Source organism: Eulemur rufifrons, chromosome 30 (assembly GCF_041146395.1).
Source record: "Eulemur rufifrons isolate Redbay chromosome 30, OSU_ERuf_1, whole genome shotgun sequence".
NCBI lineage: Eukaryota > Metazoa > Chordata > Mammalia > Primates > Lemuridae > Eulemur > Eulemur rufifrons.
The window spans coordinates 80713580-80731088 of NC_091012.1; the positions used below are offsets into that span (position 1 = coordinate 80713580).

The window sequence follows — 17509 nt, forward strand, 5'->3', positions numbered from 1 at the left end:
CTATATTATTATTTGGAAGTATTGAGCAAATATAGTGCCTTGCACATAGACCTTCAATAAAATAAATGTGTTAATGAAGTCTATACTTTCAAATAAAAGTAATCTTTGCTTGTTTGTTTTTAAACAGATAGCCATCAGAAGCCAATGTAACTTGCATGCACTTTCTTGTCGTCATTTGAACGAGGCTTCTGTTGAGTACTACACTTGTCGAGAGGCTTTAGACCTTTCCTCTGAAGAGGGCTGGCATCTGTTCAGGTTTAACAGAGAAGAACTCATGGACATGGCAAGGGAAGAATGAGAAAGGCCTCATAACAACTTGTCCCAACCTAGCCTCCAACATTTGAATGTCACCTAACAGCAGTTTGACTTTGAATGTTGTACAATACAGCAAGTGATCATTATATTCTTGTTTGAGTAGATCTTTTACTTTGAAACAGATTTTGCAGATCCAGTCAAGTTCTCCATTATCCAAACTAATATACTAATGGTTAGTAGCAGTGCTGATAATCCAAAAATCACATATACTTGGCTTTGGGCTGTTTATTTTTTACCTACCATATTTAATCAAATCTAAGATGCTTATTTTTTCACATTTTAACATATCTGAAATTGGGATACCTGTAATTATCAACTGGCAATATTTTTTTTTCTTAAAGCTAGGTGATGTGTCTTAGATTTGATGAAATATGGGTGTGTTTCGATATAAACAAATCTGAGGTAAAACAAATTCATTTCAAACACCAGAGCTAAATTCTGAAGAGTTTACTTATAAAGAACTAACACGTGAACTGCTTCCCCACCTTGAGTATCTCCAGTACCGCTGCTTCCTTGACATTGTCCCAGAACTATATTTGATCTGTGAACATCTATAGCTTTTTGGTTGTACTCATATTAGGGCAGATACCACACACAACACTGTATTTGTGTATGTTTCTCTCATTCCTAGCAGAGTATAAGCCCTTTGGTGGAATTATATTAATAACTATTTTTGTATCCTGTGATGCAACCAGCAAGGCAGAACATGTGAGTTCCTACTATGTACTAGGCATTTCACGGGCATGGAAGCTACACAAAGATGATCCAGCCATAACCACAAGGAGCCTTGTCTGTGAGAAAATACTAATTACAAAAAATTCTGTGAGCTATCATGTCTATAAATACCAAGTACAAGGGAATGTAGAAAAGCAAACATCTAAATTCTGCCTTGGAGAATTGAGAAAGGTGACACTGGAATTGGATTTGATGGATAGTTAGGAAGTTAGAATGTGGAGCAGAATGAGATAGAAGAGCATTCTAAGAGGAGACACTAGCATAGGCAGAGAAAAAGGCAATAAAGAACAAAACATGTTCAAGAAACAAGTGGTATGTCATAAATATAACATATATTGATAGTAGGGTGGATAGGGAGAGGGAAGATAGAATTAGTCGGTAAGCTGGGATCAGATATGAATGGCCTTGTATGTCAAACTAAGGAATTTTGATTTGATTCTGTAGGCAATATGAGCCACTGAAGATTTCAGAAAGACTACTATTCATAATAGTTGTCAGAAAAACAGCTATGTCATAATAGTATGACAAATGGGTTAGAAGAATAGGATAGCAGACACTGTATGTTAGTTTAAATTCAACATTCATTCCCAACCTCTTACTCCTTGCCTTCCTCAACCCAGAAAAAGAAAAATATGATTTCCCTACCTCCCCTGAGCTAAGTATATGGCAATATGACAAGTTCTTGTCAAGATATACACAGAAGTCTTCTGAGGAGATTTTAAGGTAGCATTTACTGGCTGGGCACATTGGCTCATGCCTGTAATACTAGCACTCTGGGAGGCTGAGGCAGGAGAATTGCTTGAGCTCAGGAGTTTGAGACCAGCCTGAGCAAAAGCAAGACCCCATCTCTACTAAAAAATAAATAAATAAATAAAAATTATCCAGGTGTCATGGTATGTGCCTGTAGTTCCAGCTACTTAGAAGGCTGAGGCAGGAGGAATGCTTGAGCCCAGGAGTTTGAGGTTGCTGTGAGCTAGGCTGATGCCACGGCACTTTACTCAGGGCAACGGAGTGAGACTCTGTCTCAATAAAAAAAAAAAAAAGGTAGTATTTACTTTTCTGATAAAAGGGGTTCAGAAACATGTTGTGCACGTTTTCTGTGCCCCCTCCTACTTTGCATGTGTATGTGCTTCTCAGAGGTATAGCAGCCATCTTGTGATGATGTAACAAACCAGCAGGCTATAGAGCAGTAGCCCCCAGCCTTTTGGCACCAGGGACCAGTTTCATGGAAGACAATTTTTCCACAGTCTGGAAGGGGTGGTTTTGGGATGATTCAAGTACATTATATTTATTGTGCAGTCAAACTTCTCTGTGAATGATAATCTGTATTTGTAGCTGCTCCCCAGTGCTAGAATCACCACCTCAGCTCCACCTCATATCATCAGGAATTGGATTCTCATAAGGAGAATGTAACCTAGATCCCTTGCACGAACAGTTTATGGTAGGGTTTGCACTCCTATCAGAATTTAATGCTGCCGCTGATCTGACAAGAGGGGAAGCTTATGTGGTAATGCAACCAGTGGGGAGCAGCTGTAAATACAGATGAAGCTTCACTTGTTTGCCCGCCACTCACCTTCTGCTTTGTGACCTGGTTCCCAACAGGCCACGGAGCAGTATCGGTCCATGGCCTGGGGATTGGAAACCACAGAAATAGACAACAGAGTGGAAAGTGAGAAAGTCTAGGTCCTTGATGGCACCAATAAGCCACTGTCCCAACCCTGTATTGCCTCATTTCTGGCTTTATAGTGATCCTTATTTGTTTAAGCTACTGTTAACTAGTTTACTGTTACTTGCAAGCAGAACACATTCTAAAGTGAGAGAGAGCAAGATTGATGGTGAGCAGATTAGCCAGGAGGCTACACTAGTAACCTGGGAAAGTGATGATGAAGATTTGAACAAGAGTAATAATAAGATTAAAGAAGGTAGAATAGATTTGAGAAATAAGAAATAAGGAGTAGGGAGTAGAGAAAATTTTGTTTTGGGCATACTGACATAGGGACATTATGTGAATATAACTAATAAATAATTAGAAATATAGGTCTCCAGGATTGGAGAAATATGGGGGCTGCAAATATGAATAACAACACATAAATGGTGGCTGGAGTCACTGAAGTCTGTTAAATGAAAATGAGACAGCATATAGAATGAGAACAGAGAACCAGGGATACAACTTGAGCAGCCTCAGCATTTAAAGGATTCAGAGCAAGAGAAGAATCATGAAGAATAACCAGAGACATAGGAATTACAGAAAGCAAAGGAAGGAATGAGTTTCAAGGAGGGAGTGGTGAAGAGTTAATATAGAGGCCAGGATGTCACAAGTTAGGAAGTGAAAGTAGGGAAGAAAGGGACAATAATTACTTTGTAATGAGGTATAGCAATCATAGGAAGGAGGAGAAAAGACAGCTTGAGGGAAGCAGCAGAGTTCTGGAAAGGTTGTGGTCTTGTTTTTGTTAATGTTGCTTTAGGATATAGAAGACCTGAAGCTATTTAGAGATTGAGGAAAGAAACCCAGTGAGAAGAGAAACTAAAGACTAAAGATTACACAGGATGGAATCTGGTCCTGGGAAAGATGGGAAGGAATGAGATCAGGAACACATTAGCCTTAGAAAAGAGGGATGCATGGATGAATAGAATTAGGTCTTGAAGGGAGATGGGAATGGCCATGTCTAACAATGTACTTTTTTTCTTCATGAAATAGGAGGCCCAGTCAACTTTAGCAGGTATAGGATGCTTGAAGAGAATAAAAGGTTTGTATCACCTTGTCTAGGGAACAGAAACAGTAAAACACTGAGAATAGGTAGAAGGATTGCTAAGCAGTATTAGGGTGCCTGTGTAGCACATGGCCTTTTAAATAGCTAGAGATGTTTTAGACATTTAAGAGGAGTTAACACATTAACAAAACAAAGAGACAAAGCCAAGCCCAAGTGCCATGAAATATAGGTTTTTATTCCAGCTCTAGAAAATGAAAAAAATGGGGGAACACATCTTTTCACATACATACCATTCTAATTTAACTGACATTAATTGAGAAAAGCTAGAACACATATGTATGTGTATATGTATAAATATGTATACATACACACATATGTATTTCAGATTTTAATTTCATTGGTGTTCATCTTCATTTTTTTTCTGTTTTTTTAATAAATGCCCTTAAAAGTAATCACATGCAACCTAATACTTCTAGCTGTGTCTCCTCATCAATCATTTAATATTATTTAGATTGTATTCAGTGTTTTAATCATTTATGTGGTTGGTCAAACTGCACATTTGAAGATGTAAGGTTAAAACTTGATTTTGAAATCAAGTTTTCAAAAACCTGATTTTGAAAAACTTGATTTAAGTTATACTCTATGTGTCAGTTACTCATTACATGATTTTCGAATCATAATTTGCAACTTCACACATCTTGTAGTTTCTATGCAGTCTGTGCAGTCTACTTCAGCTTCTAGTGCTGTACATATCTACATCTTCTGGATGGGACTGCCCGTGATCCATGAGCTTGGGGTCAGGCATAAACTGTGTAGCACCTGATAAAGTATTAAAATGAAAAAAAAATTAGTCACTTAACACATTTATTTTTGGTACCAGGGATACAGCATTGAACAAGCCAGATAAAAATCTCTACCAACATGGACCTAACATTTGAGCTAGGTGAGATTAAACAATAAAATTAAGTAAAATACATATCAGATGGTGGTAAGTGCCATACAGAAAAATATAACAGGAGGGGATATATAGAATGCTTGGGTGATCTGCAGTTTCAAACAGGGCAGCCAGGGAAAGCCTTCTGGGAAGGTGATATTTGAGCAAATAACTAAAGGAGAAGAGGATGTGTCCCCTATAGATTTTGGTGGGCAATGCATTCCAGGATGAGCAGATGGCAAATGTAATGGACCCTGGGCATGTCTGAGGGACCAATATGGCTAGAACAGAGTAGACAAGATATGGTGTGTGGGGTAGGGGGAGGCAGTGAGAGAGTGTTAGGAAACATGATCAGAAAGATGGTGGATGGCTAGGTTACATAGGGCCATGGTAAAGGTTTTGGCTGTTAATTTAAGTGAGGTGAGAAGGTACTGGGAAATTTTACGTAGAGGAGTAACATGATGCTATGTTTTTAAAAAGATCACTTTTGGCTATGGGGAGAAGAAACTATAGGGGAACAAAGGAAGAAGCATGGAGATCAGTTAGAAAGTCATTACAGTACTCCAGATGAGATTCTGAGGGCTTTAATTAGGGTGGCAAAAGTGAAGATGGTGAAAAAGAATTGGATTCTGGATAATTCTGAATGGAGAATGGACGTGATTTCCTAAATGGATTGACTATGCCATTTGAGAGAGACTCTTTAACTTGAGAAACTGGAATAATGGAGTTGTCATTTACTGAGACAGGGAAAAAGGTGAGAGCCGGTTTGGGGGAAAGCAAATGAAGTAAGTTTTGGGTATGTTGAATTTGAATTGCTTACTAAACATCTGAGTACAAATGTTGAGTAGGCAGCTAGGAATATAAGTCTGTGAGTTCAGAGGAGGCCTACACTCATATAAATGAGTCCTAGCCTATATATGGCATTTAAAGCTATGGGCTATATGAGATAATCTAGAGTCAGAGAAGAGGCCCAAGGAAAGAGCCCTTTGGGTTAATAAGATTAGGAGAGGTTACAGTTAGGAGAATGTAGCAGAGAAGACAGAGGAGGAAAGCCAGTGTGTGAGGTAAGAGAACCAAGAGCAAATAATACCCCACAGGCCAAGTGAAGAGATTATTTCAAGTAAGAGGGAGTTTAACCTGTATTAAAAGTTACTGATGGATTGCATAAGATGAAGATTGAGAATCAACTTCTGGATTTGGCAATGTGTAGATCAATGGTGATCCTGACAAGCTTACTGTGTGTCAAGCAAGATGTTAAGTTATTTTTATGCATTATCTCTTAATACCACCATGAGGTAGATGAGGTATATTATCCTCATTTTACAGATAAGGAAATTTAAATTTAGACAGGTTAAGTAACTTGACCAATGTCATTCAGCTAATATGTGGTTAAGGTAGGACTGAATCCAGGTTTTTCTGACCCCAGCATGACCACCCAGGCTCTTCTGCAAAACAAGCATTAGAGTACTAACAGTCTCATATAATTGTTTTTAATATTAAATGTGATAATGTATATAAAATGCTGTATAAAATACCTTGGGAATGGTAAGCAAGCAAAAGACAACTATTTTTATATTTACTTTGTGACATAATATAAAATACTTTTTCAGAATTTTTTAATTATAAATATGTTTTGCAAAATCTGATTCATTTTAAAATTGATTTTATTACATTTGGGAGCCACATTTTTTTAATAGAAGAATTTAATTTCCACTTTTATAATGAAAACAAAGGGGAGAAACAGATTTGAATACAATGATTTATCTTATACCTGTTTTTTCAGAAGTATTTTATAAAGTATGACATACCTATATACAACTTTATCCCCAAATATATTTTTTTTTTTTTTTTGAGACAGAGTCTCACTCTGTTGCCCAGGCTAGAGTGAGTGCCGTGGCGTCAGCCTAGCTCACAGCAACCTCAAACTCCTGAGCTCAAGCGATCCTTCTGCCTCGGCCTCCAGAGTAGCTGGGACTACAGGCATGTGCCACCATGCCCAGCTAATTTTTTCTATATATTTTTAGTTGTCCAGCTAATTTCTTTCTATTTTTAGTAGAGACGGGGTCTCGCTCTTGCTCAGGCTGGTCTCGAACTCCTGAGCTCAAACGATCCGCCCACCTCGGCCTCCCAGAGTGCTAGGATTACAGGCGTGAGCCACCACGCCCGGCCCCAAATATATTTTTAAAAACCACCAGATTCATAAGTAATCACTGCTCATGATAGAACAGGTAATACAGTTCTCCATAGGATAGAGATTCTTAACCCATTATCCTTTTGCAGGGGGAAGGGGTAGGTGGGTCTGTGATAGAACTTATGTGATCTGTTAACTTGGATGAGGGATATTGTCTTTATCTTCACTAAGCTCTAACTGAAAATGGACATTTTCTTCAATAATGAATGCAGGCAACAAAACACAATAGCATTAGCAGTACCTGAGATTTTGTCACCAATAGAAATCAAAGATATTTTGACATCACATTACAGTTGCAGACTATCTCAAAATATTTACATTTATGACTACTTGAAAATTATGGTAGTTATTAGACCTATTTTTACACATTGTTGTTTAATAAATTTAAGGAATCTCATATATTACTATGTATTTTATTTTTTTGCATTTGAAAACATTATTCTGAGACGAGGACATGGCACAATAAAGGTTAAGAACCTGATTAGTGGTTCCACTCTCTCCACGTTTTTTTCTCAATTGTATCTCTACTGCCACCTTGTGGAAGCTATTACTCATTACAAGTGAAAAGTGTGCCACAAAAAATACGTTCTTCTTTATCAAGCAAATACAGCAGACATGTGACAAATAGTTATTTTGTATAAGTCTGCATGTGTCAAATTTGTTTAACAATGTCCATCAATTGGCTAAGTCCTCTAATATTTCTACACACTTCCTTAATATATATTTGTCCAAAAATCTAGTCAAAGATTCAGCTGACCCTAATTTCCTAGATTGGAAAAATCCTTTTGCCTTTAGATCTTCTCCACCCCTCAAATTTTCTTTTTTTTAAAAATTTTTGTCAAAATATTAAGGGGATACTTTTGCCCCATAGATATATTGCTCCCTAGATTAATATTGCTATATAGATATTGCCCCATAGAAATATTGCTATATAGAGACAGAAATGATTTCAGGAGTTTGCAGGGCTTTGCCCTGAAGGAATATGTGTTAGTTTGCATATCAAAAGCTGCCTCTTCTCAGGAGGACATCTCAAAGGTCAGTGGTAGCTGTTATCCAAGATGAGGCTGCAGTCTCAAACCTGTGGCTTTTGCCTACTTTGTACGACAAAGCAGGTTTGCATGGAGCCACCGGAGGAGTGCTAATCAAAGAGTGCCCACCCAACAGACAGACACCTGTGGCTAAAAGCAATTAGCAAAAGGGACAATTGCTGCTTGACTCCTGACTGCCTGTCTAAATCCAAAATAACTAGATAAAGACATATGGAGCCACTATATCTCTGCTTAACTTTTCTGCTAAGTGATTGCTTTATCTCAGAACTTAGAAGTTTGTCTTAGAAAGATTTTCTAACAATTTGCTCATGTAGACAGAGTTAATTAAGGAATCTCCAGAAACCTTTTGGGAGACTTTTAACCTAAAGAGAACTACCTGTTATTATATAAATATGTTACTCCTGGCAGCCGATCACTGTACCTATAAATATCCATGTGAAACTTTACTCTGGGTCTCACAGTTCACGGGAATGCTGTGGGGTCTCCCGAGTCTCCCCTTTCATGAATCTCTTTATAAAACTGTACTTTCGTCTCTGTGTATTCTTTTATTTCTCTATTATTTCCTTATCCTTTGCAATGACCCCTGCCTAAGGGACCCGATTTTTTGCTGGGAGCATAGCTAATTCCCTACAGGATACAAATGTTTTTGCTACATGGATACCTCGTATAATGCTTAAGTAAGGGCTTTTAGCATGCTCATCACAAGAATAGTGTTCATTGTACCTGACAGGTAAGTTTTTACCACTCACCCCCTCCCATCCTCCCTTATGTTTGATTTCCAATGTCCTTTACATCTCTTTGTGCCCATAATTTAGCTCTCAATTATTAGAGAGTGCATGTGGTGTTTGTTTTTCCATTCATGAGATACTTCACTTAGGATAATGGTCTCCAGTCCATCCAACTTCCTGCAAAAGACATTATTTCATACCTTTTTATGGTTCAGTAGTACTCCATGGGGGAGTATTTGTGTGTGTATTTACGTATGTGTATATGTGTGTGTACACACACACACACACACATACACACACAGACACACACATATTTTCTTTATTGAACTGATGGGCATTTAGGTTGATTTCATATTTTTTCCATTGTAATTTGTGCTGCAACAAACATTCAAGTATAGGTGCCCTTTTGATAAAATTAGTTATTTTCCTTTGAGTAGATACTGAGTAGTGGGATTGCTGAATCAAATGGTAAGTCTATAAGTACTTCTGTGGGGAATTCCCATACTGTTTTCCACAGAGGTTGTACTAATTTACATTATCACCAACAGTATATGAGTGTTCCCGTTTCACCTCATCTGCATCAACATATACTGCTTTTTTTTTTTTTTTAATAAGGGCCATTCTGAAAGGGGTAAGGTGGTATCTCATTGGGGCTTTAATTTGCATTTCACTTATTAAGCATTTTTTCCATGTTTCTTGGCCATTTGTCTATCTTCTTTTGAAAAATATCTGTTCATGTCTTTTTCTTTTGTCCACTCTTCAACGATATTGTTTTATTTTTTTTTTCTTGATGATTTGTTTGAGTTCTTTGTAGATTCTTGATATTGGCCCTTGGTCAGATGTATAGTTTGTGAATACTTTCTCCCATTCTGTAAACTGTCTACTGACTTTATTGATTATTTCCTTTACTTTGCAGAAGCTGTTTAATTTCATTAAATCCCATATCTATTTTTGTTGTTCCTGCACTTGCCTTTGGGGTCTTAGTCAAAAATTCTTTGCCTAGGCTGATGTGTACAAGAGTTTTCCTATGTTTTCTTCTAATTTTTATGGTTTCATGCCTTATGTTTAAGTTTCTTATCCATCTTGAATTAATTTTTGTATATGGTAAGAGAGAAGGGTCCTGTTTCATTGTTCTGCATGTGGCTATCCAGTTTTCCCAGCAACATTTATTGAACAGGGCTTCTTTCCTTTGTGTGTATTGCTGTCTGCATTGTGAAAGATCAGTTGGTTGTAGGTAGATGGTTTTATTTCTGGCTTCTCTATTCTGTTCCATTGGTCTATGTTTATGCTTTTAAACCAGTACCATGACTTTTTGACTACTATAGCCTTGTAGCACAATTTGAAGTCAAGGGAAGTGATACCACCAGATGAGTTATTTTACATAGGATTTCTTTGGCTATTTAGGTTCTTTTTTGGTTCTATATTAAGTTTAGGGTGATTTTTTTCTATATCTGTGAAAAATGACATTAATTTGATGGGAATTGCATGGACTCTATAAATCACTTTGGGCAGTATGGACATTTTAACAATGTTGCTTCTTCGAATCCATGAACATGGGACATTTTTCCATTTGTGTAATCTATGATTTCTTTCATCAGTGTTTTGTAGTTCTCCCTGTAGAGATCGTTCACTTCCTTGGTTAAGTATATTCCTAAGTGTTTTATTTTCTTTATACCTATTAGGTACTGAGTCTTCGATTAGATTCTCAGCTTGACTGCTATTGGTGTATAGAAATGCTACTGATTTGTGTACATTGATTTTGTAACCTGAGACTTTGTTTAATTTATCAATTCTAGGAATCTTTTGGTGGAGACTTCAGGGTTTTCTAGTTATAAGGTGATATCATCAGTGAAAAAGGATAGTTTGACTTCCTCTTTCCTGATTTGGATATGCTCTATTTCTTTCTCTTGCCTTATTCCTCTGGTTAAGATTCCAGTACTATACTGAATAGAAGTGGTGACAGTGGGCACCCTTATCTTCTTCCAGTTTTTAAGGGGAATGGTTTCAACTTTTCCCTATTCAGTATGATGTTGGTTGTGGCTTTGTCATACATGGATTTTACAATTTTGAGGTATATTCCTTCTATGCCTAGTTTGTTGACAGTGTTTTATCATGAATATTTAAAACATTCATCAGAAATCAAGGAGGTGGGGGGGAGGAAGGAATGAGTAAATTCGCAGCTAACATGTATAATAAACACTATCTGGGGGATGGGCACACTTATAACTTTGACTCAAACAGTACAAAATCATTATGTAACCAAAACATTAGTAACCCCACAATATTCTGAAATTAAAATTATAAAACAGAGTGCTGGATTTTATTGAATGGTGTTTTCTTTGCCTCTATTGAGATCATCATGTGGTCTGTTTTTGCTTCTGTTCATGTCATGAATCAAGTTTATCGATTTGTGTGTATTAAACCATCCTGTATCCCTGGGATGAAACCCAGTTGATCATGGTGAATTACCTTTTGATGTGCTGTTAAATTCAGTTTGCTAGTATTTTGTTTAGGATTTTTGCATCTATGTTCATAAGGAATATCGGTCTGTAGTTTTTATGTGTGTCCGTCTTTTCCTAACTTTTGTATCAGGGTGATACTGGCTTCACAGAATGAGTTAGGGAGGATTCCCTCCTTCTTGATATTATGGGATAATTTATGAAGTATAGGTACAAGTTCTTTGTAGGTCTAATAGAATTAGGCTATGAATCTGTGTGGTCCAGGAGTTCAGTATATTTTTTTGTTGGGAGATTTTTTTTATTGCTGCTTCAATCTCACTGTTCATTATTGGTCTGTTCAGAATTTCTATTTCTTCCTGATTCAGGCTCAGAAGGTTGTATGTTTCCAGGAATTTATCCATTTCCTCTATGTTTTCTAGTTTGTGTAGGGATTTTTTTAGTATTCATGGATGATATTTTGTATTTTGGTGGTATCAGTTGTAATGTCTCCTTTTTCATTTCTGATTGAGCTTATTTGGGTCCTTTCTCTTCTATTTCTGCTTCACCTAGCTAGATGTCTATCAAATTTATCTTTTTAAAGAACCAACTTTTGTTTTGTTGATCCTTTGTGTTTGTTTGTTTGTATGTTTGTTTTCATTCATTCAGTTTTGCTCTGAGATTTGCTATTTCTTGTCTTCTACTGGCTTTGGGTTTGATTTGTTTTTTCTAGTTTCTTGTGATGTGACATCAGGTTGATAATGTGATCTCAATGTCTTTTGGATGTAAGCATTTAAGGCTAAGAATTTCCCTCTTACCACTGCTTTCACTGCTTCCCATAGATTTGGATGCTTGTGTCATGATTGTCATTCAGTTCAGAAAATCATTTAATTTCCATCTTAATTTCATCATTGACCCAAGGATTGTTCAGGAGCAGGTTGTTTAATTTCTGACTTTGTGTAAATTTCACAGTTCCTCATGGAGTTGATTTCTAGCATTATTCCACTGTGATCTGAGAAGACATATGGAATGATTTCAAGTTTTCTGAATTTGCTGAGACTTGTTTTGTGGGTTAACATATGATCAATCTTGGAAAATGTCCCATGTGCTGATGAGAAGAATGTATATTCTGCAGTTTGTCAGTAGAATGTTCTGTAGATGTTTGTTAGGTCCAATTGTTATAGAGTCCCATTTAAGTCCAGTGTTTCTCTGTTGATCTTCTCCCTCAATGATTTCTCCAGTTCTGTCAGTGGAGTGTTACAATCCCCAGCAATTATGATTTTGTTGTTTATTTCTTTGCTTAGATGTAGTAATAGTTGATCTATGAATCTGGGAGCTCCTGTGCTAGGTGCTTATATATTTATATATTGAAGATTATTATATCTTCCTATTGAATTGCACCCTTTATCATTATATAATGATCATCTTTGTCTTTTCTTAACCATTGTTGATTTAAAGTTTATTTGATATGAGAATAGCTATTCCTACTCACTTTTGGTTTCCATTCACATGGAATATTTTTTTTCCATCACTTTACTTTGAGTCTGTGAGTATCCTAGCAAGTTAGATGGGTTTCCCGGAGACAGCAAACACTTGGGGTGTTTTTTCATCCATTCAGTATGTCTATATCTTTTAAAAGAAGCATTAAGACTTTACATTCAATATTAGTATTGATATGTGACATACTGTTCTATTCATCATGTTGAATACCTACCTGCTTTTTTTCTCCCTTGTGCTATGGTTGTATAAGAGTTGTGAGCTCTAACTTTTGGGTGTTTTTATATTGGTGGACATGGGTTGTCCCTTTCCATGTATAGACTACTTTTAAGCATTTCCTGTAGGGCAGGTATAGTGGTGACAAATTCTGTTAGTGTTTGCTTATATGGGAAAGAGTTTATTTCTCCTTCATTATGAAACAGTTTTTCAGGATGCAAAATTATTGGTTGGAAGGTGCTCTGTTTAAGAATACTAAACCTGGGATCCCAATCCCTTTTGGCTTGAAAGGTTTATGCTCAGAAGTCTGCTGTTAGTTTGATGGGTTTTCTTTTGTAAATAACTATTAGGATATTAAGCAAGAAATGTCTGATTTCCTTAAGTACTAAGTTTGACAGTTGATACATCTGACATTTCACTCTGATACTTCTTTTTTTACTTTTATTGTGAAGGTACATCCTCATTCTTTCAAACACACAGCTGGGCTTGTGATTATCTTTCTTTTTAAGAGCAATTTTTGTGAAACAATGGATAAGTTAAAATTCGTATTACTTTTGAATAGGAGTTCCATTATGGAATCAGTGCAGGGCAGACAGCTCGAAATATCAAAAGTGTTTGGGAAGGATGTGGCTAATGAATGCACAGTTGTGTCGATGATTTGAGAAGTTACATTATGGCGACTTTAATCTTGAACATAAGCTACATGGGCAACCTGAGACCAAGGAGGATAATGAGCTGGAAGCTGTAGTGGAAGTGAATCCATCTCAACCTATGTGTGAATTAGCAGCAAGGTTTGACTTTACTATTCCAACAATATTGGACCATTTGAAATAAATTGGCAAGGTAAAGAAGCTGCATAGATGGGTTCTGCATGAAATAAATGAGCATCAGAAGAGAAATTGTCTCGAAGCTTGACTTTCTTTGTTGTCAAATCTTACAGGTGAACCATTTCTATACCATATTGTTACAATTGAGGAAAAATAGATTCTTTGTGACAACCACAAGCATTTGGCACAATGACTGGATAAAGGCAAAGTGCCAAAACATTGTCCAAAACTGAATATTCATCAAAAAAAGCTAATGGTGTCTGTTTGGTGGTCTACTTCTGGTATTATCCACTACAGCATCATGAAACCTAGTCAATCAATTACAGAAGATGTCTACTGCAACCATTGGATGAAATAATGAGGATGGTTGTGATTAAGCAGCTGAGATTGGTCAACAGAGACAGGCCAATCTTCCAGCAAGATAATCCTTGATCACATGTTGCACAAACAACGCCGCTCAAACGACAGAAGCTGGAGTTGGAAAGTCTCTGTCATCCACTGTATTCATCAGACCTTGCACTAACTGACTGCCACTTCTTCCAGGCTTTAGACCACTTCTTGCAAGGAAAAATATTCAATTCTCAACAAGCTTTGGAAAACACCTTTCATGATTTCATAACCACTACCTCTCCAGGATTCATTGCTGCTGGCATAAACAAGATACAGTTAAGATGACAAAACTGTGTTGATAGTTTAGGTGCATACTTTAATTGTACTGCTTCTTATTTGAGATATAATAAACCACTTATGATGCGAAATCAGACATTTCATAATTGTTGTTTTCATCTCACAACTTGTAGGATTTTCTCTTTCACTTTGACTTTGTTCAGGCTGATTACTATGTCTTGGTGATGTCTTAAATGCTATGAATCTTCCAGGTGTTCAATGACCATCTTGTATGTAGATATCTAAAACTTATAGCGATACTAGGGAAGTTTTCCTCTATTATTCTCCCAAATAAGTTTTCCATGCTCATTGCTTCTTATTTTTCTCCCTCAAGGATACCTATAATTCTTATGTTTGTTCATTTTGTATGGTCCCATATTTCTCACAGCAATTGTTCATTTTCCCCTTTTTTCTTCACACTTTTTACTGACTGGGTAAATTTGAAATGCTTGTCTTCAATCTCTGATATTCTTTCTTCTGGTTGATCTAGCCTGTTGCTCAAGCTTTCTGTTCTACTTTGAAATTCCTGATTGAATCTTTCCTTTCTTTAAGTTCTGTTATCTCTTTTCTAATGTTATCCGTTTAGTGAACTTTTTGTTCATGTCCTGAATTCTGGTTAGTATTTTTTGACTTATTTAAGATGGTTTTCCACCATCTCTTCAATTCCATTCATCTTACTTGCCATCCATAATCTGCATTCCTTATCTGTCATTCTAAAAATTTCCATTTGGTTGGAATTCATTGCTGGAGAGCTATTGTGATCCTTTCAGTGTGTTGAGACAGCCTGTTTTCTTATGTTGCTAGAGTTTTTATGCTGGTTTCTTCTCATCTGGGACCTCTTCTCTCAGCTTGAAACATATAGCAGATAGTGTATTCCTGTTCTTCTCTGCTGGGACCTCTGTTGCTTGGTGAAGATAGGGATGGGTCCCTGGATGGTGTGCTTAGGTTCTACTCCACAAGGTTGACCAGGCAGGAGAGGGGTGGATGCACTGAGCCTTTAACACTGCTGCTCTTCTGTGTCTCCCCACTTTGCTGTGTTTGTCAATGGGCAACTGTGGCATGGCTGGCCCCTGGTGCTAGTTATGCATGTGAGGTGGTGCTAGCTGGTAGGACGCAGCATGTATGCAGGATGGGGAAAGTTCGCAGGGCACAGCACACATACATGCGGGCCTGGGTGGCCAAGGTGCCAGGCACATGAGTGGGGTGAGGTCAATGCAGGGTGAGGCATAGCACATAGCAGGTATGCAGTACATGGAGGCACTGCAGGCCCATAGGGCATGGAGCAGAGCAGGACCCCGGTGTAGAGTGCTCCAGCGGGTCACAGCTCACTGTGTAGGACAGTGTTGACCCTGGATGGAGTGGACTCACGAAGCAGGGTGCCTACATGGGATGGAACAGGTCTATAATGTACAACATTCACACCTATGGGTGGCGCAGCTGTAGGGCAGGTAGTGTGGGTGGGGCTGGGCATATGCAGGGTGCTTGAGGATGGTGCAGGTCTGTGGTATGCAGTCCACTGATATCCAAGGACCCCAGTTTCACTGGCTTTCATCTTGCTTGGGACCTTTCAGACAGCAGCATCAATAGTGGTCCAGGTGCTCTGGCAGTGGGCACTGAGGGCTACAGTCATGTGCTCTACCCAGGTTCACAAGTACAGCTGAGATCATGCAGGTCACAGCAGCAGGAACAGGGCCCCTGGTCATCTGCTCTGCCTAGGGCCCCAGGACATGGTGGCACAGCGGGTGCACATCACCTGCCCATGGGACGCATGTTAGTGCTAGGATTCCCCAATCCTTCCCCACCTGTCAGGAAGAAGCAGGAGGCAATAGTCACAGATCTGACCCCTAAGCAAAAGTAGCTTTCAGAAATTGGGATGTTATAATGGCATCAGCTGCAGCACCCAGGGCTTGCAAGCAAGCCATGCTTTCTCCCCTGAGCAGTGCAGCTGCACAGCCTCCAGTTAGGTGTCTGTATTACTCCAGAGGACTGCTATAGTGGAGAGGCTCTCCTGCCACTCTGGCTGCAGTATCCTTGGGGAAGTATGAAGCTCAGGATTTTCTCCTCTGTTCCATTCCCATGTGTGGGTACCTTCCCTAATTACCTCTGGTCCTGCAAAAGCAGATCATCCCACTGCTATCTTGTTTACTTCACTCCGACCTCCTCTCTGTGGATTCAAAGTGATGTCACTCAGACAAATGACCCAAAGGTGTGTATCTATTCACCACTTTTTATCCTCTCCTTGAGATTAGTACTGTATATGCTGCTTCTAGTCTGCCATCTTGACTGTTTTCTTTCTCAAAACTTCTTAAGGGGCTTTAACATTTTAATTTATACAGAACTTAGGTCAGAGATTATTAACTAAAGGAATATGCATCAGAATTCCCTGTGGAAATTTCCCTAAAATCCAACTGCTTGGAGGCCTCACCTGTGGACTTTCAGATTTATAACTCTTGAGTAGAGTCTGGCCCTGGAAATTTTGAAAAAAATAAAAAATCCTCAAGTAATTGTGATCCCTCTGGTTTAGAACCACTTAGCCTAGGTCATTTGATATCTTTTTTAGAAGCTTCATCTCATGCTCTTCTGAGTAATTAAGAATTATATCTTTCCTCCTAAAAATTTCTTCACCTCTTGAGCTGATGAAGGGTTCTTGGTGCCTCACAAAGGATGAGCTCTCATAAAACTCTTCTTGAATCTCAATCACTGTGATGTTTTTCTTTCTACTTTATCATATTTTTGATGTCTAATAAAAATGTTTTATGTTTAAAGTTTTTTTTTTTAATTCAGGATATTATAGGTGTACAAACATTTTGGTTACATGTAATGTGTTTGCCTCGCCCAAGCCAGGGCTACAAGTGTGTCCTTCCCCCATACAGTGTGCTCAGCTCCCATTAGCTGTGAGTTTGCCCCCTCACCCCTCTCTCTCCCAACTAACATCCAATGAGTATTAACTATAATGTGAACACCTTAGTGTTGATCACTTAGTACCAATTTGATGGCGAGTACATGTGGTGCATGTTTTTCCATCCTTGTGATACCTCACTTCAAAGGATGGGCTCAATCCCTATACAGGATAACAAGAGATACTAGTTCACCATTGTTTTTTATAGTTGAGTAGTATTCCACGGTATACACATGCCATATTTTATTAATCCACTCGTGTTTTGCTGGGTATTTGGGTTGTTTCCACATCTTTGCAATTGTGAAT

The 17509-nt window shown here is 38.1% G+C and overlaps 1 protein-coding gene across 1 annotated transcript in view; it reads right to left on the reverse strand.

Annotated features, from left to right (window-relative positions):
* Window positions 1-4181: 4181 nt before the first annotated feature.
* APOOL (apolipoprotein O like) overlaps window positions 4182-17509 on the reverse strand; it is a 95002-nt gene continuing 81674 nt past the window's right edge. The window contains exon 9 of the mRNA XM_069463565.1: window positions 4182-4580. Within this exon, the coding sequence (XP_069319666.1) occupies window positions 4492-4580 (89 nt within the window). The 3' untranslated portion in view covers window positions 4182-4491. The remainder of the gene's footprint in view (window positions 4581-17509) is intronic.